This window comes from Heloderma suspectum, chromosome 8 (genome assembly GCF_057233095.1).
Source record: "Heloderma suspectum isolate Gila_16-S chromosome 8, 16-S_ref, whole genome shotgun sequence".
Classification (NCBI taxonomy): Eukaryota; Metazoa; Chordata; class Lepidosauria; order Squamata; family Helodermatidae; genus Heloderma; species Heloderma suspectum.
The window spans coordinates 43,789,890-43,816,149 of NC_139465.1; the positions used below are offsets into that span (position 1 = coordinate 43,789,890).

A 26,260-nucleotide genomic window follows, 5' to 3' on the forward strand; every position below is an offset into this window, starting at 1 on the left:
AGAAGGACTTATGTTGGATTTTACCCTAATATATTTTATTCTAGCATAAGCTTTTGTGGCCACTGTCCACTTCATCATGCTGGCTGGGGATGATGGAAGTTGCAGTCCAACATGTGTTGGACTGTTGGGGAAGGCTGATCTAAGCCAACAGCCATCCCCTTTTGGGAGCAAATATACATGCTTCCATATGCGATTTATGCGTTGTGTGAAGAAGTACTTCCTTCATCTGTCCTAAATGTTTTTCTCTCTCTGATGTTTTTATCCTAGCCCTCCTCCAAGGAACTCAGGGCAGCATATACAGTTCTCCCCTCTCCATTTTATCCTCACAACAACCCTGTGAGGTAGGTTAGGCTGAGAGCTAGTGAAAGGACCAAGGACACCTACTGAACTTCATGGCTGAGTCTGGATTTGAACTCTCATCTCTCCAGTCCTAGTCCAACACTCTGGTCTCCACACCACAGCATCTCTAAATCAGGGGTGTAGAACCCCAGGCCCAGGTGTCAAGTTCTACAGATGGTTCTACACTCCCCCTTCCTCTGCCCCCCCTTTCCACGACCACCAATTGTTTGGGGTTATCCAGATTTTGTGCAGCCCCGCCCCTTCTAAAAGCTTAAAATGCCACTCCTAAGTTATTATTTTTATTTATCTTATTTATTTATTTTATTACATTTATATCCCACCTTTTTTCCTCCTTAAGGAACCCAAGGCAGCATACATAATCCTCCTCCTCTCCATTTTATCCTCACAACAACAACCCTGTGAGGTAGGTTGGGCTGAGAATCTGTGACTGGCCCAGAGTCACCCAGTGGGCTTCATAGCTGAGTGGGGACTAGAACTCGGATCCCTCGCTTCCCAGTCCATCACTCTTGCCACTACACCACACTGGTTTAGGCGTGAAATACCTCTCCTACAGCTTAGCTACTGGCAGGAGGAACATTAAGCTGAAATATGCTGGTATTTGGGCTATTTTGGCCCCACCCCTTCTGCCTTCAGCCCCGCCCACCACTGGAATGCGACCCCACCCCCTTGGAGGGCTTCTCCGAAATGGAAGGCGGCCCTCAGCCTGAAAGAGGCTCTGCACCCCTGCTCTAAATCTACTGCCTATCCCATTTATTGCATGATCCTCAGTTCAAGGAATATTATGAGGAGGAGAAAAATATCTCTCATTTTACAAACAGCACTTTGATGATGTGAAGGTGTGATCCTGACTCTCCCCCCCCCCCGCCCCAAGTGTGCAGTGCAGTGTACATTTCTACATATTCCAGCCATCTGCACAGACCGCATGTCAGTCATGCAAACTGAGAAGCCAGGTTCATACTGTAGCTGAAGACATGTCAGGGATGGATCCGCCTTCATGCTGCCTTCACTAGGGTCACCACTTATGCATCACCCCGCCCCAGGACAAAAGAGGATGCTGATTTGCATGTCATTTGCACATGCAAATTTATATGCGTAGGTACAAATTTAGAAATAATTACTGTGAATTTAACAGGAATGCAGCACATCTCACCATAGTGGAGAAGAACGACCAGGTGACCCGTATGTGCCTTCTCAGGCCAGGTGCTAAGTGTGGATGGGCACCTTGAGGGCACCACTGTCCTCTGCCAGCTCTCCAAAATAGAGGACTGTTCCCTGTAAAGTAGGACACCTGGCCACCCTAGTTCACTCTGGTTCTCTCGCAGCCCTTTAGAGGCAAAGCCCAGACTGGAGAGTGCCCATCCTAGTCCCATTCTGAAATTTCTTTGGCCATGGATGGTCATGATAAGAGAGGCCAAGCGGGATGTGAGGTTTGCACACTGAATTCCTTTTCAAAATAAGTGTTCCATTCACAGAGGACCCTCAGCATTCCTGGCACAATCTCATATGGCACAACAAGACAAAAGTTACCTTCTGTGGGAAGAGCGTCAATCTCTGACTCCCCCCGCCCCATGCAAACAGTGAAGAAACTTCAGAAAACTCTGGACAATGATATGTTAAGTGTGGAGGAAGCAGTTTAAAGTTTTTACTGACCTGAAAACACACCTCGATACATTTAAAGATCCTGGAAAAAAAAAGCCCCCCCCACACACACACACACAAAGAAAAGAATATGACAGTGATTCTGCAGGGTTCGTGAATATCGGGACAAATCCTGCAGCGGCAGGCACGTGCCTGTAACATCACCAATGTACCATCCCTTACTATCCCCAGAGCAATTTTGCGACTGGTTTTAAATGGTTCGTAAATGTGGGAGAGAGTCAGTGGGAGTAGGAGCCTGAAGCATTAGCAAATACATGTTTTGGTAAAGATATATTTTACGCTGCTCTGAAACGGCAGCAGGAGCAAACCCCATTTAATTCCTGCACTCACCGCAGATGCAGTGGCTGCGGTGGCACGTGTGCGTTAGTCGAGCATGTCACAACGGAAGTAATGCCCATGAAGCAATACACGGCCCCAGCCGTCACTGGAATGCGGCCCTCGGGAGCTTATCCAGACCTGAATTTGGCCCTTGGGCTGAAAGAGGTTCTACACCTCTGGTCTAAACTGACCTAGCTGCACCAGTGGGAAGGGTTTTAAAGCACTATAAATCAGGCAATCAGCCTGAAGCATTTAAAAAGGGGCAACTCTGACAGCTCAGCAGTCAACGTGCTGTTGAATACTTGGGTAAGGCAAGTTTTTGTGCGGTGCGTTTTTAGATCGTTGCACTGCTGCTGGTTTTATCTTAGTTCCTACTTTGGTTGTGTTCTGTTTTAAACTTATGAGTTTTATATTATGTTTTTCTATGTTATTGCATTTGATGGCTTTAAGTTTTGTTTTGTGAACTGCCCAGAGCTTTGGCTGAAGGGCAGTGTAGGACTGTAATAAATAAGATAAATAAAATAAAGTTGGGAAGTTCATGCCGAGGGTGAAGGATCCACCGTGGCCATACTGAAGAATGATATGTTTGTCTTAATTTGTTTTCAGATTTTCAGCTTCCAGCAGAGTTACATAAAAGCAAGTCCCACATTCTCCAATGCAAGCATGACCCAAATACTGGCTTCAAGACCCTGGGACACAACAAGCCCGTATTTTCAGCAGCTGGGGGGTGGGGATGCTATAAATGAAAGTTTTGAGGAGCGCCTGCTATACAGTGAGGCCAGTGTCTTAATGGGCTAAGGCAGGCAATGTCTCTTTTCCGGCTCTCACATTTAGCTTCACAGCAAGTGTAAATATCGTTTCTGTGAAAAAGCAACATATGATTCTGCAGAATTTGTCAAAGGAAAAGTGCAGGTTCAGAACAGGGATATTTGGGGTGCCTTGAAACCAGGTCTGCAGTGCTAGAACGTTCAAAAGCATTAAACCATGGAAATCTAAAAGACATTGCATCACAGGGGCTTCAAAAGCTCAGTTATTGCAGGCAATCCTCATTTATTTATTTATTTATTTATTTATTTCTATACCGCCCAATAGCCGAAGCTCTCTTGGGCGGTTCACAAAAATTAAAACCAACACACAATAAAACAATTTAAAATATATAGAACATTAAAACCACAATATAACAATACAACCACAATAAAACCTAGCAGCAGTGCAGGAGTTTAAAATACAGATTTAAAACAGCAAAGCTAAAAATTTAGAAAGCTAAAATGCTAAAATGCCTGGGAAAATAAAAAGGTCTTCACCTGGCGCTGAAAGGAGTACAATGTAGGCGCCAGGCGAACCTCACTAGGGAGCTCATTCCAGAGCCGGGGTGCCACAGCAGAAAAAGCCCTCCTCCTAGTAGCCACCCGCCTCACTTCCTTTGGCAGGGGCTCTCGGAGAAGGGCCGCTGATGATGCCCTCATCAAGGGCAGAGGATGCATGAGAATTCTGTTTTGGAGTGAAATCTGGAGAGATGTTACTGGTTCGGTCCTGGTGGATTTTGTTCTGTTTCCCCCTGCTGGCATCAAATTTATGCGTGGTAAGTTGATCCTTTACACAGATTTCAGGTTTTTTAAATCGGTGGTGGCAATTTGTGCAAATGGGATCTCCCCCCCCAATTGCACAAATGGGACCATAATGTTTATTTTAAATATTTTTTATTGGGTCTTGCACACTCGCGTAAGTCTGCCTGTCCTCTGTGTAGCCCCACAGTTTCATCCTCTCCACACACTACTTCATTTAGTCCAGCAGAGCCTTATTCCCTACTTGTCAAAGAACTTCTCAGTTTCATCTTCTGCTTCGGCACTCGTATTTGTGCAGTTCTCCAGATTCGATAAAGGAAAAAAGAAAAGGGGAAAAAGACCCCATTTGCGCAGATCAGGGGGCCTGACAAAATGCATCTGTTTAACATGAGCAAAAATCTACAAATCTCCGCTGCTGCTTATTGGAAGAGAAACGCCGTGAAATCCTGTTGGGCTTAAGCAAAACAGAATCCCCAGTGTTGCACATCCTTAATCAAGGGTAGGCATGGTGGGGCACCTGCTGAGGGCCCACACCCCAGCAGGGGCCCCCTGAAAAGCCCCCCGGAGTGGCTCCTCACCATGGCAACCTGCTTCCTCGTCTGCCTCTCCCTCTGGCCCAGACAACAGTGTTGGGGAGCAGGGGCAGGAGAGGCCTGCTTCCTCTTGGGCACTCTGCCTGTCCAGCAAGCAAGTGGGAGCCACAGTGGGAAACAGGAGCGGCCGGTGACCATGGCGGTGAGAAGGGAGACTCAATGAAGCAAGTGACCCATTGTGAGTGTATTGCCCAAGGGCTCCCCCAAACCTGGAACCAACAGTGGTTAGAGGAATCCCAGTGAGAAGAGATGGCACGCTCTCAGCTTTGTATATAGATTTTGTCCATAATAACCCACACTATTTCAAGGAGCTAGGGCTGGCCTATAAAGTTCTCTCTCTCCCCGCCCCCTTATAGTTGCTGCGCATCCTCATTCACATACGAACTCGCATGTAATGATGAACCCATGCAACAATGAAGATGGGTCTATGGGGGCTTTTACCAGAGATGTGGTACGCACATAGCAGACTTATGCACAATGCTCTAACAAAATGAGGAATAGCCACTTCAAAAACGGGGAAATTAGCTCAAACACCCGTTAAAGTACCCAAAGTGTAGACTTAGTTTTTAGCGATTTGGGGTTGTATGCAATGTTAGTCCTACATACAGTAGACCTATTGAAATTAATAGGACTTAAGTAAGGCAAACATTGGATATAACCCTTTGTTCTTAACACACATTACAGAAGAGAAAAATATACGAAGCCTGTAGCACATGGGCCCATATACTAGTCTTATTAGGCCTAACCCCTGCAGACAGAGGAAGTCAGCATTTGTGGGAATGAGTGTTTGCCAAGAAGGAAGCGAGGATGCCACTATGGAAGGGGCAAGGCGAGTGACCGGGAAAATATGTAACAGAGAAAGCTGACAATGGTGGGCCATGGGGTCGGAAATGGACAGATTTTGGAGGAAAGGAGACGAGATAGCATATAACGGGCTACAGTTACCTGGCTTCAGGAAAGGGAGAATCCAAGGGGACTTCACTTCCTGGTTGGCTGCAAATAGATAGAAAAATGCAGAGGGCACGGACTATCCACAGGTTTCTCAGCTTTAGGTCCAAATTCAAAAATGGCTTAAGCCTCAGATAATTTAGGGTTCAATCCTATGCAGATTTAGACAGTAAAAAGCCCTACAATTCCCAGTAGGAATGGTGGGAGTTGTAGGACTTTCTCTGTCTAAACCTGCATAGAATTGCACCCTTAGGTACTTTTGAGTAGATGTGCAGAAAGAGCCAAAGGATTAATGGCGCAAAAGGTGGTTCTGAGACAACTGGCGCTCGCAGCATTCACGGGGAGACCAAATGGAGGCTTAGCCATTGTTAGGGACTCAGAGCCCCCACAAGCTGGTTTAAAAGTAGAATTTAGATGGAGAGCCTTAAAAGGGGCTTCTCCTTAGAATCCTCAATGAGATTTAGCTTTACACCTTTGGTGGCGGGGGGGGGGACCTGACCCTCCCAAGTTATGGTTTGTGCACCCCTACTCTAGGAACACAGCTTTGCCTGAGTTGAATATCCAAAGTTGGCATTGACTTTGAAAATATATGTGCATTGCAACGCTTCTTCACTGAGTCTTAGCATGATTGTTGAACTTTAGAAAAGCGGAAGCTGCAGCCATCTAATAGTGGAAAATGGCACCGCATCCCTATTGTAAGAGAGTCCATGAAACATTGCTGTAAAACGGGTGGGCAACATGTGGTCCATAGGCTGCATGTAGCCCCCATCACCCCTTGGTGTGGCCTCCACTGCCCCCTGCGGCTACTATGCTGCCAAAATTTGCAGTGGTGGCAGCAAAAACATGCAACACAGCAGTAAATAGCTCAAATTTAGCTTGTTCTCAAGCTACGTTTGACCTATTTACCGTTCTATAGCAGTTTGCTGCTGAATTTTGGCAACAAACCACAATTTATATATTATTTTTTGCCACCACCACGTTCATTGCAGTGGCAGGAGTGCAGCTCATGGGGCGGGGAATGTCTGGGTGGGGCAAAAATGGCCTCCAGACCCCCCAAAGCTGCCCACCCCTCCCGTAAAAGAATATTATTTGCATATTAGGAAGAGTTTTGTTTTCTGTTTAGCTGGGCAAGTTATATAATATGTTAAGCAACAAATTTGTGGTGGGCATACTTGTTACTTCCTCCCAGCCACTCTTAGGGCTTTTCTACATGAGACTTTTAACCAACACTTTTATGATGACTTCTGCTTCCAGATTCTTTATGGGATTAAGTTTGGCTCCTTTTCACATGCTTTTTTCTGGGGGTTTCTTTTTTGCCTTTCTATTGGTTCCATTAAACAACCACTAGGTGGTGCTGTGGTATAGTGGAATTGTGCAAATACACCAGGGACTCATCCCGCCCTTCAGAGATATGCCAGACTTTCCTGATTAGAACCCGCACCCCCCCCCCCCCGGCTATAATGGTTGCAAAGAACAGGAGAGGCCCTGGAGGAGAACAGTGTTGTGTGAAGGACCCGCAAACTACTGTGAGTGTGGAATCACTCACAATACAAGACTCAGGTAGAAAGGCTCTTAGAAAGAGTCTGGCTGCTGGTTCAGTCACTGTGAGCTTCAGTGGTACCGGGATCTCAGTTGTACAAGCCTTGGCAGATGAAATTGCTGAGACTGAGGGTTGTAAACCGTTGCTAGTAGGTGAAGAAATAGCTGCTTGTTACTAGAATGATGATGTGGAAGAGCTCAGCTACTGCTGAGCTGGATGCTTTAAATAGGATTGCTATGCATCATCATGGCTGCCTTTTGTTCTGGAATTTTTATTCACTGAAATCAGAAAAGGGGCAGTTCTGCCTTGTTTGGTCAAATCACTAAAATGAAGGAAAGTTGTTGTTGTTTTTAATGGGGTTTTACTGTGAACGTTCCTACTGAGTGGTTCAGTGAAGATCCAGAGAATCACAGGCGATGGCTACTGCCACCTGCCAGATCCGTCTGACTGCAACTCTCTCAGTTATTTGCACTTTGGCAGAACGAGAGCAGAATGCCAACTGCCGGGCTGTGTCCTTGGATTACCTGTGCGTGAGGCCAAAGGACCCAGATTGGCCTGGGCATATCGGGACACTGAGCAAACACGCTGTGCTTTAAACTACTGGGATCATAGAATAGTTGGAAGGGGCCTATAAGTCTCTCGAGCCCAGCCCCCTGCTCAGTGCAGGAATCCGAGTCAGAGCATCCCTGCCAGGTGGCCGTCCAGCCTCGTCTTGAGCGCCTCCAGTGTGGGAGAACCATTGGTCCCATTGGTTCCATTGTCGTATTGCTCAAACAGTCAGGAGGTTTTCTCTGATGTTCAGCCGGAATCTGGCTTCCTGTAACTTGAGCCCATTATTCTGTTTCCTGCACTCTGGGATGATCGAGAAGAGATCCTGGCCTTCCTCTCTGTGACAGCCTTTCAGGTACTTGAAGAGTGCTATCATATCTCCCCTGAGTCTTCTCTTCTCAAGGCTAAGCATGCCCAGTTCTTTCAGTCTGTCTTCACAGGGCTTTGTTTCCAGTCCCCTGATCATCTTTGTTGCCCTCCTTTGAACCCTCTCCAGCTTGTCTGCATCCTTCTTAAAGTGCGGTACCCAGAACTGGACACAGTACTCCAAATGAGGCCTAACCAGTGCTGAGTAGAGGGGAACTAGTACTTCTCGGGATTTGGAAGCTATGCTTCTATGAATGCAGCCCAAAAGAGCATTTGCCTTTTTTGCAGCCACATCACATTGTTAGCTCATATTCAGCCTGTGATCAACAATTCCAAGACCCTTCTCGCTTGTAGTCTTGTTGAGCCAAGTCTCCCCCATCTTGCAACTGTGCACATGGTTTCTTTTTCCTCGGTGCAGAACTATCTCATTGGGTGCCTTTATGCTATTACGTTTTGCCTCTTAATTTGAATAAGTATTGTTATGGGCCACATCTCACGTGTACGTGCAGGGAAAGAAGCACCCAGGCTTCCAGTGTGAGGTCCCAGGCTGACTTGGGTGGAGGCTTGAGGACAAACACAGTGAAAAAGGCAACATTTAAACCCAGCCCTTAGTTCTCACTTCAGGGTTACATGGGGTCAATATTACTTTATTCCAGAATGCCAAAATCCAGGCACCCAGCAGGCAATGACCACTGTTACCTATACCTGGTGGAGATAGTTGTTGCAGAAGTCAGGAAGGTTCCTCTTCCTACCTGGATTCTACGGTTTGAGGAGGCTCTGGATCCACTGTGGATGCCGTCTGTCTTAAGGTAAAATGTATAAGAAAGATAGACAGACCAACAACAGAGTATTAAAAATATATTTTAAGCTAAACGTTTCAGCTTCTGCCCTCATCAGTAGCTGTGCTGTTAACTGGGTATCAGGAGTGGCAGTTTGGAAAGCCTGGAGATGAAAGTTTCTTAGGAGAAAAAAGAGAGGTATGATGGGTGTAATGCTTACGAATCATCCTCCAGATTAAGGCCACTGGAACTAAGATCTAGAGAACTTGAGTCTCTAGATCCAAAAAATATTCTCTTTTGTCAAGCATATCAGGGTCTTTTGTTTGTTCTATTGGAACCAACTGTAAATCCAAGAGACTATGTGCAGGAGAGTTGAAATGTTTTGCAACAGGCTGCTCCAGTTTTTTTTTTTATAAGAATCGCAGATTTGTGATTACGGAATCTTGTTCTTAGGTCTCTTGTAGCTTTCCCTACATACTGCATATGACATCCATTTTTTTTTTTTACATTCAGCTAAATAAATCATATAAGTAGAACTGCATGTTAACGAATGTCTAATGCAATACATTTTGTTAGTAATTATGCTCCTGAAAGAAGGAGTTTCTTGGAGGTAACTGCAGGTAATGCAACTCATTGATTTACAATGGTATGATCCTGGGTTGCAAGTATCTTGTTTGAGTGCCACCTTAACTAACACTTTATGTAGATTGGATGGTTTTCTGAATACGATACATGGTGGAGAAGTAATGGCTTCGATTAAACCTATGCAGCCCTGGCTGTATTTTACTTGTATCTAGAGTGGCCAGGTGTTTACAAGGGACAGTCCTCTATTTGAAGAGCTGCCATAGGACAGTCCCCCCTTCGAAGGTGTCCTTATTTGATGGGCTGTCCAGTCCAAGTATAGTTTAAAGTTGAAAAACCCTAAGGAGGTAAAGCAGAGCAGGGCCTTGAAGATGTCCATCCACAGTTAGTACCTGGACAGCAGACAGAGCAGGCAGTTACAGGTCACCTGGTCAGTCTTCACCACTATGGCGAGGTTTCTTGTATTTATATTGACATTATAGTCATTATTTCTAAGTTCACCCCGAAAGAGGAAATGCATTACCCAAAAAAGGACAAAAGATGACATCAACTTGCATAACAGCATATGCAATCATTATGCAAGTTGGTGTGCTCTTTTCCCTCTTCTTTGGTGACGTGTAAGTGGCCATCCTATTTGTACCTCACCCCACGATAGCCTTTTCGGCTCCCAGCATGCTCCGGGCCTGTCTCCATCTTATCAGGCCTCCATTCTCTTCTTGCTCTTCTCCCCGGAGGTGTCCACCCTCTCTGCACTTTGTTTCACTCACAGCAAGGGTGGGCAGTGGGAAAGAAGGCTTCCTTTGTGATGCTTCACTCCCAGCCAGGGACCCCGTCCTCTGGAGTCCCTGGCATGCAACTGGACTGAGCCTATCAAGTGAGTCACATTCCCGACAGTTGCCTTGACACCCCAATCCTAAGCAGGGGTTGACATGGGAGGGGAGACAGGCCGGGGTATCACGCTGGGGGGACGGTTTGGGGCGAGCACTATGGCATGCCCCAATCACAGAGGGCGATGCAGCCCCCCCTTTCATTCAGTCACTTGCCTGCACCTTTGGCATGTTTCCTGGCCCAGCCAGCACAGCCCTGTGTGGTTCAAGGGAGACAAGCATTCCTCCCTCCCTACTCAGTGGCTTGTGTCCGGGCGAGGCGGACTCCAGGGATCCCTTCGCCCTTGTCCCTCTCTTTCTCTGAACAGCAGGAGGCTTCCCAGACAGCCCCATTATTACTCACCACCAGTCACCAGCCTCGCTTTTGTCTACACTGTCTGGCAGGGCTTGACTGAAGTTGTGAATAGCACTGCGATTTCGACAGAGGGAGGGAGAGAGAGGGAGAGATCTTGCTTTCAGAGACTCACACTACCCGGGGCCTCCCTGCCCGGCCGGTCGTGTCTTTCTCGTGCACACGGCAGGCTTTCGACTCCCTGCATGAAGAACCGCCGGGCGCTCATCGTGGGTCAGCTCCTGACTCTCGCCTGTGGCTTCCTGGGATCCTTCCTCAAGGACAGCATGGTCACCCGGGGTCCTGAGAAGCAGCCTCTTATGGCTCCAGGACCCAGAGGTAAGTTAGAGGTTGCACTGTGGGCAGCACTTCAATGTCAGTGGGGCGGTGAATCCCCTCTGGGTTTCAGTCAGAACTGGTCAGAACTCTAAAGGATAGCTTTGCACCTTGGAGAGCTCCTTTAGAGTTCTGACTGAAACCTGGAGCAAATTCACCACCCCACTGACGTCGGAGCTCCCAGCCTCCACTGAGTCTACAAGCAATAGAGAGCACAGTTCCTGATGTGGCGGGGCCCTCCAGATGGGCTGGGCAGTAACTCCTAACATGCCCAGCCAGCAGAAGTGCCTGCAGAGGGTGGGGAGGGGGCAGCAGCAAAGGGGTCTTGGTTGAGGCACAGTCTCTCTTGCGTATGCAAGCTCTTAGTGAAATCATGCTGCATTGTGGCGGAGGGACAAGAAGTTTCCCCATCGTCCCCTGCACGCCTCTCCTGCCTAGCTCTGACTCTGGATTCCACCTGCGTATTATTGGCTAAGGAGATGCTGGAAACTCCTTGTTCCCAGCCGTGGTCGGCCAGGTGTCGATGGAGGAGTGTTGATTGGTGGCCACAACGTTGGGAGCAGTCTGTGGCCAGGAAAACCCAGGCCAGAAGAAACAGAACTACTCCTATGAGTTTGTGTGACTGGCTTGCTGGATTCAGGCTGCAGATGTCCTGAGTCTGCCCAACTTCCCCAAGGTTTCTGCCTCCCTAAGAGGCTGGCTGCGTGGTCTAACCTTTTCGAATACCTCTCTCTCTCTCTCTCTCTCTCACACACACACACACACACACACGCACACACACTCTCACACACACTTCTTAACTGGGAGGATAATAAATACACTGGGAGAACAATACATTGGGAACATAATAAATTTGGCCCTCAGACCCTCAGGCTGAATTCCATTTCAGAGAAGCGCTCAGCAGCCACATTCCGGTGTGAGTGGAGCCAAAGGCAGAAAGGGCAGGGCCAAAATACCAAAGAATACCAGCACCTTGCACGGTAAAGTTCTTCCTGCCAGTAACTCAGACTTGGGAGAGACAGTTCAACCTTTTAGAATGGGAAAAAACTGCATAAACACCGGGAAACTACCGAATAATTGGCTACTGGGGGAAGGGGGGGGTATGCTTATCTGGGGAACACTGGAGGGCTGGATTGGGGCTCCAAGCAAGCTGGATTTGACCCCCAGGCCTGTGCACCTCTGCTTTAAGTAAAGTTTGTTGCAGGCTTTAGCCCGCTGGGGTGTGATTTTGCAAAGTCTGCAGCAGCTTTTGAGGCTGAGATGACAAAATATACAAGATGAAAGATTTGTGGTAACAAGGGATCACAGAGGCGCACCTCCGGGATCGCAACCCCATGCTGTTGGTGCCCCTGAAAATCATTCCTGCAGCAAGCTGCTGCTTTGGCTGCCCCTGTATGGGACGCCGGGTCTGTCCAGCTCTGCTCGCCAGGGCAGGGCAGGGGGTGCAGAAGGTGGAGGTTTCCCCTGCCGTCACTGATGCTGTTTGCTTCCCTTGCCCAGCTCTGGGGCAGACGGAGAGCTTCCTGCTGCTTTCGTTGCACAACAAGCTGCGGGGCCAGGTGCAGCCCCCAGCAGCCGACATGTGCAGGATGGTGAGTGTTACTGCCGTCCTCCCCGGGTCCTTGCTCTGTTCCAGCACAGTCAGGGAAGTGGTTTCAGAGGAAAGGGACAGCAGGGCGAACGCCAGGGGCTGGTTGTTGGAATGCCAGGCGCCATTAAAAGGTAAAGGTAAAGGTGTCCCCAGCCAGCCGTGTCTGCAGTTCAGCGTCTTAACCACTAAGCCAGCGTGGCCCCACAGCTCTGTATAATCTGCAGCTTCTCCCATCGAAAGATATAGAGGCAGGGGCTTGATCCCTTCCTGGTCCCCATTTGGGAGAACTTTAAAAGGGGAAAGTGTAATTTATATACACACATATGGCGTTTGGGACTGACATAGTAGAAACAAATTTTGACAAGGATATTGAGGGTTGGCATCAAGAGTAGGCATGGTTGGGCACCTGTCGAGGGCCCACACTCCAGCAGGGGCCCACTGACAAGAGCCCCCTGGGATGGTGCCACCTCTTCCCCGTTGCAGCCTGTTTGTTCCCCTGCCTCTTGCTCTGGGCCAGACAATAGTGGTGGTGAGAAGGAGGAGCAGGAGAGGGCACGGCCTCCTTGCTCACTGCCCCTCTGCCTGTCAAGTGAGCAAGTGGGAGAAATGAGGAGGAGGAGCAGGAGCAGGTTGGGGGCATTGGTGGTGACAAGGGAGACTCAGTGAGGGAGAGGCCCATGGAGGGCATCTTGCCCAAGGCCCTCAAAAACCTGGATATTGGAAAAAACACTGTGGATATTGGAAAAAATAAAAGTGACACAGAAGTGCCTGTTAATTTTGTGCCGGCCTGCCCAATGTTTCAGAGATGAACTCCTTCCTCAGTGGCTACCTAAAATAGAGGACCACATCTTATAATTTTTTTATGCCTAAAATCTACAGCACAAAAATACTATGGGCTAATGGACTGCATTCCATTCACAAATGCATCACAAACTTTCAGCACAAGAAAATCCACAAATGAAACTCATAAGTAAGCTCTCGTACATGAATGCATTTAGTAACAATTAAAATAAAATAAGCACAACTACCCACTAAAACCCACTAAAACTACCCACTCTCTTAACTTGCAGTAGTCAAGAACCCCTTATCACTACACATTTGCATGACTCAAAAACACTATATAAATACATTTATAACGTAACAAATACAGGTGCTAACATTTCCCTTGTTAAGGAAATATCCAAGGCAGGTTAGGTTGAACAGTCAGAAATTTATTAAAGCTCCATGGGAGAGACAGATGAAACTGTGTCTGTCTCAAATAAAAGAAACAGGATGCATTTATTCAGACTGAAAGTTGGAGAACAAAGAAAATATACTACACATGCTCAGAAACCAATTAGTACTCAGCAACAGTCTTACCAGCATAGCGGCCTTCTTATCTATAGGGATGAGTTTCTTTGCTGGATAGGAATTTCTTGTTTATGAGCAAGTTACAATTACCTTCTCATGGTCAGACACACACACACACATACACACACACACACACTCAATCCCATCAGGCACCTTGCCTGAACCAAACTACTTACAAGGCCTAGTCAGGCCAACCTTCACAATCCCCCCTTTGAACCTATTAGGCTCACCATCTAGGTTTGTATTGTTATCATTTTTTCAATCTCTTTTTCTCTCTCTTTTTTCCCCACATTTCTCTTTGCATTCTACTGACCATCTGGTGCAGTTCAGCTTTATGTATAGTTTTAGTAAGGAATTTGATACAACATTTAATCAAAGCAATGATCACATGGAACAAAACAATACAAACAGCAATTATGCTTATTACATTGCATATCTTGCCAGGTGGCTGTTTCTGGTAGATCTAGGTAATCATTTTAGTCTGATTTAGTGGGATTTGGATCATTGGTGTGCCTCTGTGGGCACGGGCGGGCACATGGCTGCAGATCTAGCAGTTGGATACATTCAAGTCTACGTGAATCTGGGTCACTACTTTCAGGGAAGCGTTCTTTGCTTTCATGCAACTGAAGATGTCATGCAGGAGCAGGATGCAGGTGGGCCACATCATCAGAATGTGCCTCTGGTGCATGCTGAGACAACCCTTTCTTCGCTATCAGGAGCTGGGCTCACTGCTAGGCTTATGCTCACCTCGCCAGCAAGTGCGTGGCTCACGACTGGTCCTTTAGAGGAGGCTATTTTGTAATCCAGGGGAGGCCAAAGTGCTAAAAGTTTAGGAAGATCTCACACAACAGCAGGAAAAAGGCCAACAAGCCAGTACCACGATGGCAACTAGAGATGTTCTTCTCTTTCCGGGTCCAAAATGACCCACAGGGCTGATGAACTCTGTGTTAGGGCACATCCAGTGTTCTCTGGTTCTGGGGCACATTGTCTCCAGGTGGCAACACTTTCTTGCAGTGGGATGCAGGGCTCCACGTAGGCCGTCTTTGCAGCTTCAGGCAGTGTGGGTGGTCAACAGCACCTGATGGGGTCTGTTTCAGTGAGGCTCAAGGGAAGACTTCCTCTGATGGACTTTGATGTAGACTCAGTCTCTAGGCTACAGGTTGTGACACTATTGTAGGAACGTCTGGAAGCACTGTTTAACCTGTGAATGGAAAGCCTTCACACACTTCATTAATGGTTGGCAATAGTTCAACACAGGGCCAATCTACACTTATGGGTTTTTTCGCTTCCAATGAGGTTTCACCGCCCATCTTTCACACTATGCAGTAGCCGTCTCGAATTGGAACCGGAATTTCCCACTTCCATGCTCCTGTTTTCAATACCGTGATATCCCGGTATTTCCCCTTAATGTGCTCTGATTTTCCGCCTTCACTACCATATCTGGTCGTAGTCCCCTCCCCTGCCTGTCCATATACAGCGGTGTTTGTATTTCCCTCCTGTTCAATCACAGCTCTCGACGGCCCCATGTCGTCTTCCAGCTACTGATCGCATAGCTTCCTCAGCACTCAGTGTTTCCTCAGCAACAAGCAAAGGGCTGGATGTGCACGTGCTTGTCTGATCTCGGAAGCTAAGCAGTGTTGGACCCGGTCAGTAGTTGGATGGGCGACTGCCTGGGAATCAGGCTTCCTGCACTGAGCAGGGGGTTGTTCTATCCCTTCAAATGAGACTAAGTTTTACCTCCTTCTATCCCCCACATTGGTTTTTTTTTTTTTAAATTAAGGAGTTATCTTCAAAGAATCGTGGCTTCTCCGCAATGTTTTTTTTTCCTAATTCAGGCATGATCTTTGAAGATTCGAAGATTTGAAGATGTGAAGCTTCACTGAGTCAGTGGCTCAGAAGGACCAGGCAGCAAAGAAGCAGGATTTGGAGTGGAACAATGTTGCACTGTAATATGACTACTAGAGAGAAGCAAAATTTCATACCTGCAGAGAGGTGATTGAGATAGGTGCTGAGTCTTTGCTTTAAGTAGAAGAGCTGCCAGTGAGTGAGGTACACAAAGAGTTAAAAATATTTTCAGAGGCTTGAACAAGGAGGGCAGCGGCTGAAGAATCAAGGAAAGTACTGTAATATGTCACTAGTCAGTTCTTATTTCCATGCTTTTAGGTAAACACACTAACAGCACAAGAATTTTTTTTCATAACAGTAGAGAGTGAACGGAATAATTAGGAAGCCCAAATTGTTTTAGAACAGTGCTTGTTTTGGAGCAGTGGTAGCAGATTCAGCTTCGGAAGACTAGGAAAGTGGCTCAGGAATATATGAATATACTCTGTCAGGGAACAAAGATAGTTCAACCAAGTTTACACAAAAGTTCTCTGGTCAATAGAAAGAAAATTTACAAACCTCTCGGCTGTCTTAGAGGTTTTGAGAAGGAGGGGGAAGGGGGGGAATGTGTGAAGTGTTTCCTTCGGCTGGCCAAGCCAGTGGGGACACTTATTTTCCTTATGCTCAACTTTGGCTACAAAAAAGTGGCAGCAATGGTAAAAAAAAAATTTCAAAAACATCTTTAGACAATCCATGTAGTCTGCTGTAGCCTCACTTTTGTTTTGCTTACAACTGATGATTCTTTAACCCAATCCATTTTCTGCAGACAAATTTCAGGAATTATTCCTAGGGGTCTGATGCACGCTTAGTCTAAAGTATTAAGATCAGCTGCTTCTTGATTTGGCCAGTTTGCTTGTTCCTTTAATCTAGTGCGCACTTCTTGGGGCAAAATAACTCAGACGAGTTGGTTAATGCTAGCCCAATTAGGATTTTAACAGGTGATAATTGTTTGCAACTCTTTTCTAAATTTCTGTGGCTTTTCTCTGATGTTTTAAAATTTGACCTGATCTTTCAGTTTTTTTCTTGGGAGTCCTTAAGATGCCGCTCCCCAGGACTTAGGTGACCTTTTTGACGTCTCAACATACCAATCAAAGAATGCATTCTCATTGACCCTGTGCTACCTTGGACCTTGAGATTCCAAGGCTCCCTTTAAATGCACAGTTCTGTCCAAATCAAAGGTCCCAAACAAGGGAAATTGTTTGGATGGGTCAAGTTCCATTTGTCCAAAACTTGCAAGTCTTGGTCCGTAATTCCTGTACATGTACATTGAAGGGCATCCCTTTTGGGGATGCGGAATTTCTTTGGAAGAATCTGATCCCATCCTCAATCCACACAGGAGCACACAGGAAAACAATCAGGAGGTCTCCACAGTTTGGAAGAAATGAAAAGCACTGCCAAATTCCGAGGTACAATCAGAGACTGACTCTCACTGAATTGGAGGCACAATCAGTAGCTCACGGTCTAGGGAGCTCATACCATGGCATGGAGTGAGGGAAAGGTTGGGTCACTCACTGCAACCTCCGTTCATTCAGGAATGATTCATTCAGGAGGTCTGTGCCTTGCTGGCCTGCTCATGCCATGAAGGGAAGGAGGAAAACTTACTCACACACCGTTCCAGCGACTATAATTTGCTCTGGTCCTGTTCATACCAGGCAACTCTCGTTCAATTATTTTCCTCGATTCACACAAGGCAACTCTCATTCACCTGAAGTCATATCCCACGAACCTCTATAACCTCCCAAATAACAACAAAACCAACACAAAAACAAAAACTTACCAAGTGCTTAAATTTCTGACCATCTCTTTAAAGGCGGTATCCCATCAGCCAAGGCAGAATCGTTCCATGGGCAGCCTCACCCTGAGTCCCAGACTTAGAGATTTCAAAAGGTCTCTTACCTTGGTGTGTGCTTCTGGGATGTTCAGTGACTCGTGGTCCAAATTGGTTAGATTCTCCTCAGCATTTGGGATCTGAGTCACAGCACCAAATTGTGAAGGAAATATCCAAGGCAGGTTAGGTTGAACAGTAAGGAATTTATTAAAGCACATCACGGCCATGGGAGAGACAGATGAAACTGTGTCTCTCTCAAATAAAAGAAACAGGATGCATTTATTCAGACTGAAAGGTGGAGAACAAAGAAAAACACACTACGCATGCTCAGAAACCAATTAGTACTCAGCACAGCCTTATCAGCACAGCGGCCTTCTTATCTTTAGGGATGAGTTACTTTGCTGTATAGGAATTTCTTGCTTATGAGCAAGTTACAATTACCTTCTCACGGTCAGACACACACACACAATCCCATCAGGCACCTCGTCTGAACCAAACTACTTACAAGGCCTAGTCAGGCCCACCTTCACACCCTCCAGGGCTCATTTACCCCCCCCCCAAAAAAAAAACAATCCCAGAGTACTATTTTTCACTTCCCAGGAACTATCACTAATCTCTTTTTTGGGACATGGATATTGGCAGCTAAAGAAAAAAATATATAATAGGAACCAGGCCTTACAGCTGCTTCAGAAAAGGCAGATAGTACGGTGGCAGCAGGGCCATGGGAAGGGGGCTTATCTGAGGCCCCCCACAGGGCGAGATGGGGATCCCGGGCAGGTCGGATTTGGCCCCTGGGCCTGAGGTTCCCCAGCCCTGCTATATGTATGTTGGGAATATTGCAACCTCGTCTGCAAGTTACTGGAAGCAGGCAGTGTTGCATTTAGTTATTTCATGGCAATGTTGACCACAGCAAGCCTCCAGATCTCTATAGCCTGTAATGTGGTTTCCTGAGATTTTTTCCTTTTGCTCTTCCCCTTCCTCCCCGCCCCCCAGACCTCCACCACTGCTGGGAGCGTACGTTTTCCCTCTCTTGCTCTGGCCTGTGTAACGAAACACAAAATAGACAGAACAAACTTCTTTTTGAAACTTTATGCCGTATATGCAGGAATATCTGCGAGTAAAGCTGTTTCATTTCTTCCACAGAAGAAAGGTGTGGTCTCTCTCTTTATTGTGCCGGATAGCTGATGTGCATGTGGGACTGGTAAATGCTCATTCTGTTTTGCCTTTTTGTTTTTTCTCTGTTGATTGCCTTTCTAACAGGAGGCATCATTACAAAATAATCCCATTTTGCACTCCTTGATTGAATCTCCCTTCCCATCCCTGCCAAAATCCCTCTTCTGCTGATCACCTTGTCCCTTCACCTTCGTAGGACTGGAGTGACCATCTTGCTTCCCTCGCCCAGGAGTGAGCAACTAGCTGCCTTCTCCACGGCCCACCGTGCTGTGCCCAGCATGTGGGCTGGAACACCCACCTGGTGCCTGAGGAGGCAGCTTCTTTTGCTGATGTGATCAAGAGATGGTTCAGCGAGGGGCGAAGCTATGATCACAGTACAGCCCAATGTCTGGTCAACGCAACTTGCAGCCACTACACCCAGGTAATTCTTCATTCAGAGAGGGAGGTATGAACGATGTAGATCAGGAGTGGAGAACCCTGGCCCGCAGGCAGTGGAGGCTGGTGGTTCCGATGTCAAGCGGGGCGGTGAATCTGCTCCAGGTTGCAGTCAGAACTCAAAGGAGCTATTTGGGGTGTGAAGTGTCTGCAAAGCGCCCGGGATACCTCCTTCAGAGTTCTGACTGGTCCTGACTGAAAGCTGGATTTACCACCTCACGGATATTTGAGCCACCAGCCTCCATTGTCTCCAGTCCACCGAGTCTGCAGTCTGGCCCATGGAGCCTCCTGAGGTCTCTTAGGGGGTGGGGCTGGGCTTCCACGCCTCCCCCCGGAGGAATTCCTTCCTTCCCCCCGCCAGAGGGAATCTCTGCTGTTATCTCATATTGGAGATAACAGTGGGGATGTAGGTGCCAGGGGACTTGGCCGGCATCTAGTTCTAAATCCTTTGTATTTAATAAAACATGTATTAATTAATTAATTATATTTTATTTAAAGCATTTTTAATCCCACTCCTCAGCCAAAAAGGCTTCCCGGGGCAGCTTATGTGCAATCAGTAAAAACAGGTCCATCTGCCCACAAGCTTGCAATCTAAGAAGATACGACACAAGAGGGGAAAGGGGGTGGGGAGGGAAGAGGGGGAAAAGGGAGTGGTCTTTTGGTGGGGTGGTGGAAGGGCCCTTCCTCTCACTCACCTCCCTCTGCGGCAGCCGCCTGGACAGGCTGCTATTGGTGAAAGTATTTGCTTGGGAGCCATATGAGAGGGAATGCCGGGAATTCTCCCGTGGATGGGGAGGCCAGATCGAACTTTCAAAGGCCGTGGGGCATCTGGAACTGGAATGCTTGGCTGAGAGGAGGAGGTCATTTTCAAGAGAACACAGTTTTGTTCCTTCTCCCATTGGAGTGGGAATTTGATGATTAGCCATTAAAGAGGGAGGGACTTAAGCCGGAGCGTTGGCAGGGGCTGTGAAGAAGGATGCCCTTGGGGAAGCTGGAAGGTGCTCAGCCCCAGTTGTGTCACGGCTATGTCGGGCTGTTTCTCTTTCAGCTGGTGCGGGCCACCTCCAGTAAGCTGGGCTGTGGGAATCACATCTGCCCTTGGGGCCGAGAGAGGAGAGAGGTCTTTGTCTGCGCTTACTCCCCAGGGTAAGAGCTCTCCACCGAACACGATCCATGGTCACAGGATCGGTCATGTCTGACAAATCCTGGAAACAGTCCCCAGAGGGACAGGAACCCTTGAGTTCCCACAGGGAGAGGGGGTGATGGCCTCTGAACCTGGGCCTCCTGTTCAATAAGCCCCTGGGAAGACCCATCCCTGGCTCCTGGATGGTTTGGAGGAATTTCCTCCCCCACTCCCTGTCTTGGCTGGGCTTCTTCTAGCTCTGCCTCCGAATCTGAATCAGAGTCCAAAACCAAACCAGGAAGCTTGGGCCCAATCCTGACACTTTATACCTGAATGTGGGCAGAGTCCTACTTTGGAGAGGACAGTCCTCTATCTTACGGTCTTCCAGTATTTGGTGGACTGTTGAGTCCCAGTCTGGTTTAAAGTCGAAGAACCCAATGGAGGAAGAGCAGAGCAGACGCCTTGGAGCTGCCCAGCCACACACTGAGCAGGCACATACAGGTCAGCCGGCCAGTCTTCTCCACTGTGGTGAGATGTATGATATTTTTATTTGAATTATAGTTATTATTTCCAGATTTGCACCTGTACATACAAATTGGCTTACGCAAATGTTCCGCAAATTGGCGTCTTCTCTTGTCCTCCTTTTTGGTGATGCACAAGTGCCCCCCCTACTGGGGAGTGGCAGTGCAGCAGCAGCGCTGTGGGCCAGCAAGATGCTGGCGGCGTCAAGCTGTGGGCCTGCCGGCGATGGCAGTGGAGGAGGGGAAGGGCTGGGGGAGAGGGCCGGGATGCCAGTTGGCTGAGAGGTTAAAAGGGCCGCTGGGGGCACATGTCGAGAGCACCCTTGCTGCCTTCTGAAATCTTCAAGTAGCCAGATTCAACATGCAGACAACAGGGCTCTTTTCCAAGGCTTTATTTCCATTCAACCTAATGACGCTTACAGATGCTAATTGCCTGAGCCTAATGAGGGAAACTTAAGAGAGCTGCCTAAGGGGTTTCTAGCCTTAGGGAATCAGTTGGTCTCTGTTTGGAGGGAAAACCCAGGAAGCCTCTGAACTTAAGGGCTAGGCGGCGAAAGTCTTCCCCTTTCCCGTGGGGCATCAGGGCGCAGCTGTTGATGTCGCGCCAAGCGGGCTGAGCGCCTCCTCTCGGCGCCCTCCATCTCCTGCTTGTCCCTGCGCCAGTGCCTCGCGTCCCGAAGCGCCAGTTGTCCCTCCCCCTGCCTGCCAGGGTCACTACCACTCTCAGGAATGTGAGCAGGGAGGGGCTCTCCCTCCGGTGGCACCTCTGAACAGTGTGCGGGTTCCTCTCCCACGGTTCTCAGAATCAGAACTGCTTTGGGGCTCTATGGGCTCCGATCCAGCCCTGACAGCACACTGGCAGAAGCGCTGCATGAGGAAGGCCGAGGCCGAGCCAAGCCCTAGCAGTGGTTCCTGTCCGTGGGGCATGGCGGGTGTGGCCTGGCCAAAGCCGCACCAGTCCCAGCAGCTGGCAGGGCTCCTGCCCTGGCAGTGGCAGAACGCGCTCCTCATGGAGTCAGCGCAAGTGGTGCGGCGCTGTGTGTTGGCCTGCAAGTGCCCCATTTGCCATTGTATTCTGCATGCTCTTCTATAATATTACAGGAGGATGTGAATCTGCCTGTCAGTGCCATATCACCAAGGTCATGAAACCTGGACACCTGAATCTTGGCATGCCTACTAAGGGGAGCATAGGGGTGTGCACCTTGGGGTTATTTTTTTTAAAAATGCATTAATTAATGTTCATTAATTTAAATGTGCCCATGGCTTTGGAGCCTGCAGTACCATCTTCGGTCACTAGGTGGCAGACTTGCCTAACCAGCGCATAGTTTTGCGATCAATAGTGTTTGAAGCGGTGGGGGGGGGGAGGGAGAGAGTTATAACGTCCTCCCCTCCCCCTGCTGTGGGTAGCCCCCCTCAGGGGGCTGGAGTGGACAGACCCCTCCCTCAGGGGGCTATAGGACTGCACTATGGCAGGGGCTGAGCCTAGGAGTGACAAGGTGTGTGGCTTCACTCACAAGGGCTACTCCAACATGGGTCGGGTCACTAGTCCTCAAAAAGAGGCCTGTTCCCTGGAAAATAAAGGTGCCAGAGACAGGGCGGGAGGGAAAAACACAAGAGGAGACCACATGGCCAAAGGCTGGCTAGACCAGACAAATTTGTCCCATGGGTGGCCCGACTCTTCTGCCAAGCTGAATAGTGTGGTGGTGGTGGTGGGCTGTGTGCGTATCCTGATCCTGAGGCTACATCTGTTCTCCCACAGAGGGAACTGAGAGATGAATGGGAAGGTGATTGTCCCATATAAGAAAGGGTCCTGGTGTTCGCTGTGCACCTCCGGGCATTCGGGATGTTTTAAATCATGGGATCACAGTGGGGGTCTCTGTGGTGAGTACAGCCGTCCTTGGCCTCCTCACTAGAATATTTGCAAATGAATGTGTTCACAATGATTCTCAAACAGATACGCACAAACATTTGAATACTGAATGGATGAAATGAATATTCACAAATATTTGAAATTTGCCAGCACATTTTACTTTCTACTTTTACTTTTTCCTCTTCCCTGTCCATCCCCTTTTCCTTGCGTGTCAGGTCTTTTTAGATTGTCAGCCTGTAGCATCTTGTTTAACTGACTGTATGTAAGCCACTCTGGGAGCCTTTTTGGCTGAGGAGCAGGATAAAAATTCTATAAATAAATAAATAAATAAATAAATAATCATCTTTTCCTCTTGGGAGCTCAAAGGTGACTAACAACAAAAATCATAAACTTAGCAATTGAAAGCATCCCTACAATTTAAAACAAAATTTGTTTGGTTTGCATTTTAAGCCAAATGTAATATGTGAACTGACATTCAGGGTGCAATCCTATCAGATAGGCGGCCGCCTCCAAACTCAGGGGCGACCACCTATCCAATGCAGGGCAGGAGAAGCAAGGAGGGGATCGTTCCCTCTGCGCTCCTCCTGCCCTGCATTTTCGGCTAGACAGCTGATTGCAGCTGTCTAGTTGCGGGAGGGCTGAGCAGGGAAGGAGGCTGCTGTACAACACGTTGGATGTGTCCTACAGGCATTTCCTCCCTCCCTGCCCCAGAACACCCCCAGACACGCCCCTTTTCAGCTGCTCCGCTCTCCTCTTGCGAGTGCGGAGCATGGGACTGTTCCACGCTGCCTCCAAGGCAGTGCGGAAGTGGGGGGAGGTTGGTTCTCCGGGGACTGACCTCGAAGCGCGGGCTCTGAGGTCGGTTCCTAGAAAACAAGATATCCTATGGCCCTCTAGCTGCTGTCTAGCGGCCATAGGATTGCCCCTTTAGTTATCCTTCTCTGAATTTTGCAGTAGAATTCTCCAGTCACAAAATGTGTACAAAATGTGAATATTAGGGGAAATAAGTTTTAAAATGCATCATATTAGAAGAAAAAATTATTGCAAAAATGTGCATATTAGACAAAGTGCACTGAAAAATGCATGTGTTAAGGGAAATGTGCACAAAAATGCAAAAGAATTTTCATGTGAACTCTGAAAAAATCTCAGCATTTAGGATGAACTGATTTTAAGACTGGAATAATTCTCATAGTTCAGGATGAACTGAATTTAAGATTGGAAAAAAATGAGAAACGGAGAGAAACCAAAATGGGTAGATTTGCCCATCTCTACTCTGGAGTTATTAGGACATACACGAGGGTCAACGTATTCCATGCCAATATTCACAGCTTTGGTGTGAATTCCTGAATTGAAACTCCAAATGCACATTTAGAAGAACCTGGGGGAGAGGGAGAAAGGAGCAGAGCTTTTCCCTCTTGCTGCACACACTATAGATCACTCTCCCCAAGGAAATGGGGAGAAATGTAATTGTTCACTGCTGATGCCACTTCCTTTGATTTATCAGTAGAATTTTATTGGGCTTCTATCCCACAGTTTTCTTGTCTATCTATTTCAGAATGTACGGTGCCTCTTGCGTGTCTTTGGGCAAGGAACGCGAGATAAATTCAAGTGCTTCAGCCTTGTTTACATCTCTTGATTGTTTTGGCAGGCACCAAATATGAAATCACCTCACCACCCTTTAATGGACAGATACTAATACTATTGCATGTCAATGATTTAAAAAAACCCTGTCAAATACTAACTGCTACTGCATGCCAACCATGAAGAACTGCCAGTGTGAAATCCCACTGCATGTCACCTAGAAAAATAAAATCAAATACTAAATACCGCTCACTACTTATCAGATATACTATTCAGACGTCTGTGATCAAATACTGTAATTAACTTCCGTAGGATGGCAAGTACAGATATCAAATCTTTGGCAAATAGGCAAGTATTTGGAGTCTATCTGGAGAATACATCAACATCAGTCTTTTTTGAGAGGGGAATTAATTTCAGCTCCTCGCTGGTGCGTGACTCGGCTGGACTTACAAATGTATATCAATTTCTTAGCAGCAGGGCCGGCTCCAGGCTTTCGAGGGCCCTTAAGCAAGGGACCCTCCCTCGGTGAGCCTATCTTCACTGTGACCTGCTGCTCTGGCTCCCCCGCCTCGTTCTCCTCATTGCTCCCGCTTGCTTGCTGGGCAGGCAGAGAGCCGGGAGCAAGCAGGCCGTGACGTCTCCTGCTCCTCCTCCTCACCACCGCCCTCGTCTGGGCCAGAGCGAGGGGAAGAGGAGGGGCACCTCCAGGGGTCTCTTGTCAGTGGGCCCCTGCTGGGGAGTGGGCCCTTGGCATGTGCCCAACCATGCCTACCCTTGATGCCTGCTTACCTGTTTCATCATGGCTTCCCTCCACCTATCTTGGAACTTGTAGTTTGGTGGGGGTGTTCACCCAGAGCTACGGTTCCCATAGTTCCCTTGGGAGGGGGAAAAGATAAATTGGTTGAATTATGTCTGTGGTGCAGATAGGCCCTTTCAGGGCAGGGCCTGGCTTGGTTCCCTTTCCCCATGTTTCCTGTTCTCCTTTGCTTTGCGTCAGAGGTGCCAAGAAACCCGTGCCGCATGAGCTGCAGGAACGGCGGGCGCCTGGACACCAGTTCCTGCCGCTGCGATTGTCTCCCAGGATTCGCAGGCAGGAATTGCCAAGGTGAGCCAAATCCCACAGCATGCCTGCGCCAGGCCCTCCTCTCACACATCTGTGCCGTATATGGAGCCTCTGCACTGCCTGGGCTGAGTATTGATTTATTTGGAGAGCCTTTATCCCGCTCCACAGCCAAAGGACTCCCAGAGCCTGCAATCAGCAAAACAAGGCAGTCTCTGCCCGCAGACTCGCTGTGTTATTTTTTTGTTAAAAAAATATTTCTAGACCACCTTTCGGGGCAGAAATCCAGATGCCATTGCAGTAATCTGAAAATACGTGATACACAAGGAAACAGGGATGGGGAGGGAAAGGGGAAAAAATTCCGTAGGGCTGTGGAATGGGCCCACTTCCCCTCTCATCTCCTTCCCTACAGCCTGCTAGAAGGGCTGTTGGTGGTGACAGCCGAGGGGAGAGGCGTGTCATCAGAAAACGGCACCCTGTACACTTTGTTCAGAACACGAATGGGACCTGGGAAGTTTTCTGAGGAATGGTGTGATGCCTTTGCACTTGTACTGTGCTCAGTGCAAGAGGCTAAGACACCCAGCCCATGGGCTTATCTGCTGTATGAACTAGGAAGGCACCAGCGGAAAGCACCCTGTCTGTGGCCAGAAATAGTTTTTGTCAGATCAGTTTGAAGGAGGGATCCTTGTTTATGGGGAGTACACATCCCACTTGCACATCCAGCTGAATAGGTCTGGCAGGTTTTTGTTTTTTAACCCCCCCCCCCGCAAAACTTCCTTAACCAAATGCCAAAGGGGCACAAATAACAGATGTGTATACCCTCCTATGGAAAGTAATGCATCTGTCAAACCACATTTGACTTTATTAGTTATTTTATTGATGGATTAAAAGACTAAACTACTTTCAGGACATGAAAGCCATCACAAGGCCTTGTACCATTTTCAGACAAACATAACAATGCATTAAGTCATCAGTCTTAAAATACTTGCACCCCTTAAAATGAAGAGTACAAAGTAATCCTAGGGACAGCAATT

The 26,260-nt window shown here is 47.9% G+C and overlaps 2 protein-coding genes across 2 annotated transcripts in view; one reads left to right on the forward strand and one right to left on the reverse strand.

Annotated features, from left to right (window-relative positions):
* Positions 1-17,767, reverse strand: part of LOC146339120 (fibulin-7-like) — a 40,184-nt gene extending 22,417 nt beyond the window's left edge. Inside the window, exon 1 of the mRNA XM_084812213.1 lies at positions 17,532-17,767. The gene's annotated coding sequence lies outside the window, so the exon portion shown is untranslated. The remainder of the gene's footprint in view (positions 1-17,531) is intronic.
* Positions 7,400-26,260, forward strand: part of LOC146339121 (C-type lectin domain family 18 member C-like) — a 30,188-nt gene continuing 11,327 nt past the window's right edge. The window contains 7 exon segments of the mRNA XM_084812898.1: positions 7,400-7,513; positions 10,690-10,816; positions 12,182-12,405; positions 18,833-19,057; positions 20,120-20,217; positions 22,475-22,596; positions 25,164-25,271. Coding sequence (XP_084669024.1) covers positions 7,400-7,513; positions 10,690-10,816; positions 12,182-12,405; positions 18,833-19,057; positions 20,120-20,217; positions 22,475-22,596; positions 25,164-25,271 — 1,018 coding nt within the window.